Source organism: Aythya fuligula, chromosome W (genome assembly GCF_009819795.1).
Source record: "Aythya fuligula isolate bAytFul2 chromosome W, bAytFul2.pri, whole genome shotgun sequence".
Lineage (NCBI taxonomy): Eukaryota > Metazoa > Chordata > Aves > Anseriformes > Anatidae > Aythya > Aythya fuligula.
The window spans coordinates 13,838,529-13,842,269 of record NC_045594.1 but is presented as its reverse complement, the minus strand read 5'-3'; the positions used below and the strand labels follow the sequence as shown (position 1 = coordinate 13,842,269).

The window sequence follows — 3,741 nt, the reverse complement described above, 5'->3', positions numbered from 1 at the left end:
AGTCTTCCAGCCTGAATTTTTTCATAATGACCCTGCACAAGTTTCTCATAGTCCCAATGTAATTTCAAATGTAGATCATCTTTGAGAATCCACTGGCAAGTGTGCCAGGAGGCATGGTGCCAGCCCACAGGAACCCCGGCCCCCCTCACAGAACCTACGGACTTGTCCAGGCTGTAGTCTGGAGTTCCCAGGCTGCAGTGACCCCATTGAGATGGTTGTGAGTCGTGTTATTGACTTTCCATAGCTCTGCTAGAAACTGAGCTGCTATTCTGGCTTCTTTTAGCTTATTTTGTAAAACTTCTGTTTCTAGGACTTTTGTTTCTATGACTTCAAACTACAGCTGTTTGATTTGTAACCAGACACTATGTCTGTGGGCTCTAAGATCTTCATGGAATCATATCATAGAATCATAGAATGGCTTGGGTTGTAAGGAAACTTAAAGATCATCTAACTCCAACCCCCCTGCCACAGGCACGGATGCCACCCACTGGATCAGGTTGGCCAAGGCCCCTTCCAACTTGTCTTAAACACCTCCAGGAATGGGGCATCCACAACTTCTCTTGGCAACCTGTTCCAGTGCCTCGCTACCCTTAGAAGGAAGAATTTCTTCCTAATGTCTAATCTAAATCTATCTTGTTTTAGTTTATGACCTTTCCCCCTTGTCCTATCATTATCTAATCGAGTAAAGAGTCTTTCTCCTACCTTTTTATAAGATCTCTTTAAGTATTGAAAGGCTGCAGTAGGGTCTGCCTGGAGCCTTCTCTAGACTAAATAGCCCCACCTCTCTCAGCCTCTGTTCACAGGAGAGGTGCTCCAGCCCCCGATCACCTTTATGGTCCTCCTCTGGACTCTAACAGGTCCACATCTTTCCTGTGCTGGGGCTCCCAGCAAAAGTAGGGCCCCATCTTCCTCTCCTCTGGTTACGACAGTTCTCTTAACTTGGGTATTTCCTCCTCCTCTACTTTCTGAATGTCCTTTTGTGCATTCAATACCTTCTCATCTGTTTCTCTAGGTGATCCTGTGAATCACATCAGGCAGACCACATGGTTCAAATGGCACAAGCTTCCTTCTTACTGCCTTTTCAGTTTTCCAGTTATAATGAGTAATGCTTCCCAGGCTGCAGTGGTGGGACCTGCTATTTCAAATCAGCCGTTCCTGCAAGGGCATTTCCCTTGTTGAAGGACCCTCCTTAGGAGTTCTGTAACATACTTTTCCTCCCTAACAAATGTATTGGGTTTAGGTCAGAATGTTTTGGTAGTGGGGCAGGCTGCATGGGTGGCCTCTGTGAGAAGGGACCAGGAGCTGCACCAGGTGTGGAATAATTGCTGGAGGTGGCTTATTGAGACTAAAGAAGCTGCCCCAGTTCTGATCAGAACCAGTTCCTCGCTCTCAAAAAGGGATCCTCTGGCTTCTGGTCAAAGCTGACCCAATAAGCAACGATGGTTGCACAGCTTTGATAACATTTTAAAGAAAGGATAAAGCATAAAAATGTTTGTGCAGCAACAGCTAGCAGAGGAGTGAGAAAATGTGAGGAACAGCCCTGCAGACAGCAAGGTCAGTGCAGAAGGAGGGCAGGAGGTGCCCCAGATGCCAGACTAGAAGATTCCCTGCAGCCCATGGAGAGGCCCCTGGTGGAGCAGGCTGTCCCCCTGCAGCCCATGGGTCCCACATGGAGCAGATCTTCACACTTCAGCCCATGGAGGAACCCCCGGTGGAGCAGGTGGATGTGGCCTGGAAGAGGCTGAGGCCCATGGAGAGGAGCCCACTCTGGAGCATTCCATTCCTGAAGCACTTCTCCCAGCTTGGTACTGATCCATGCTGAAGCAGTTCCTGAAGGACTGTGGGAAGCCCATGCAAGATCATTTTGGGAAGGATGGAATCCCATGGGAGTGAATCCGTGGGAGGGCCCCCATCCTGGAGCAGGGACAGAGAGTGACCATGAAGGAGTGGTGGGGAAGAAATATCACAGACTGATCACAGCCCCCATTCCCTCTTCCCCTGTGTCACTTGGTGGGAGGAGGTAGAAGTGGATGGATGGGAGGGAAGGTATTTTTAGTTTATTTTCTCACTCCTCCAAGATAATGCATTATTATAATCTCCTTACACGCAATCTGTCTTGTCCATCACTGCAATTGTTGAGCAATCTCCCTGTCCTTAAATCAGCCCTGGAGCCCTTTTCCATTCTATATTTTTCCCCTCTTCCTCTGAGGATGAAGACTTAAAAGATCGGTGTGGTGGACTTCAGCTGCCCGTCAGTGTGAAACCACCACAATTTTCAGCCAAGTTATTGGCTCCACCTTTGAAAGAAGACTTGGGTTTAAAGGCAGTGAATTGAGGAGATCCTGTTATTACAAAGATGCTACGGGAGTGTCAGCACTTTCGTTAATGTAGACAAAACTCAACAGAGTAAACAAAGTAGTTTAATTTCGCACTAGAAGTAGGATGAATAAAACATTGTTTATGAGAAAGCTACTGATGTAAATGACACTAAAAATAAACATAGCAATAATAGTAATGTAAGAAGCACCATTCCTGCAATATGCATGCAAATTCTTTGTGGAGAAGGAGAGAAAACTTACTATTAAGAAATTTCTCTGAAATCACTTTCCTAGCACAATCCCTGAGCTCCTGGTTCCTCAAGCTGTAGATAAAGGGGTTCAATGTTGGAGGCATCACTGAGTACAGAACTGCCACCACCAGGTGCACAGACTGGGAGAAGGTGGAGGGGGGCTTCAGGTAGGCAAACATGCCAGTGCCAGTAAAGAGGGAGACCACAGCCAGGTGAGGAAGGCACGTAGAAAAGGCTTTGTGCCGGCCCTGCTCAGAGGGCATCCTCAACACAGCCCTGAAGATCTGCACATAGGAAACCACAATGAAAACAAAACAACCAAATGCTAAAGAGACACCACCCACAAGGAGACCAACTTCCCTGACGTATGATTTTGAGCAGGAAAGCTTGAGAATCTGGGGAAGTTCACAGAAGAACTGGTTCACAGCATTGCCACGGCAGAGGGGCAGGGAAAATGTACTGGCAGTGTGCAGCAGAGCAGTGAGAATCCCACTGCCCCAGGCAGCTGCTGCCATCTGGGCACAAGCTCTGCTGCCCAGGAGGCTCCCATAGTGCAGGGGCTTGCAGATGGCAATGTAGCGGTCATAGGACATAACTGTGAGGAGATAATACTCTGCTGATATCAAGAAGAGCAAGAAAAAGAACTGTGCAGCACATCCTTCATATGAGATGGCCTTGTTGTCCCATAGGGAATTGGCCATGGCTTTGGGGACAGTGGTGGAGATGCAGCCCAGGTCAATCACGGAGAGGTTGAGGAGGAAGAAGTACATGGGGGTGTGGAGGTGGTGGTCGCAGGCTACTGTGGTGAGGATGAGGCCGTTGCCCAGGAGGGAAGCCAGGTAGATGCCCAGGAAGAGTGCGAAGTGCAGGAGCTGCAGCTCCTGTGTGTCTGCGAATGGCAGGAGGAGGAACTCTCTGATGGAGCTTCTGTTGGACATTTGATGTCTCTGTGCATAGAGACCTGCCAAAGAGGAAAATGTAGTGACAAATAGGGACAGTCTTCTCTGAGAAAAACCTGCTACACTTCTCATTAAGTGACTTTCTGCTAACTGAGACCTTTCTGCTGCTCCCTTGTTTGAGCTCTGATTGGTGTAGAATAAATTTTCACTGGGAGCACAGGATTCCGCTGTGGGCTCTGCCTGCCCTACAGTTCTAGCGAAATAAGAACTGTG

The 3,741-nt window shown here is 48.2% G+C and overlaps 1 protein-coding gene across 1 annotated transcript; it reads right to left on the bottom strand.

The window, feature by feature from the left end:
• Nucleotides 1–920: 920 nt before the first annotated feature.
• LOC116501358 (olfactory receptor 14J1-like) lies at nucleotides 921–3,126 on the bottom strand (the record flags this gene model as incomplete). Its single annotated transcript, XM_032206870.1, has 2 exons — nucleotides 921–1,018; nucleotides 2,580–3,126. Coding segments are annotated over 2 exons (645 nt in total), but the record flags the coding sequence as incomplete, so codon positions are not given.
• Nucleotides 3,127–3,741: the final 615 nt, after the last annotated feature.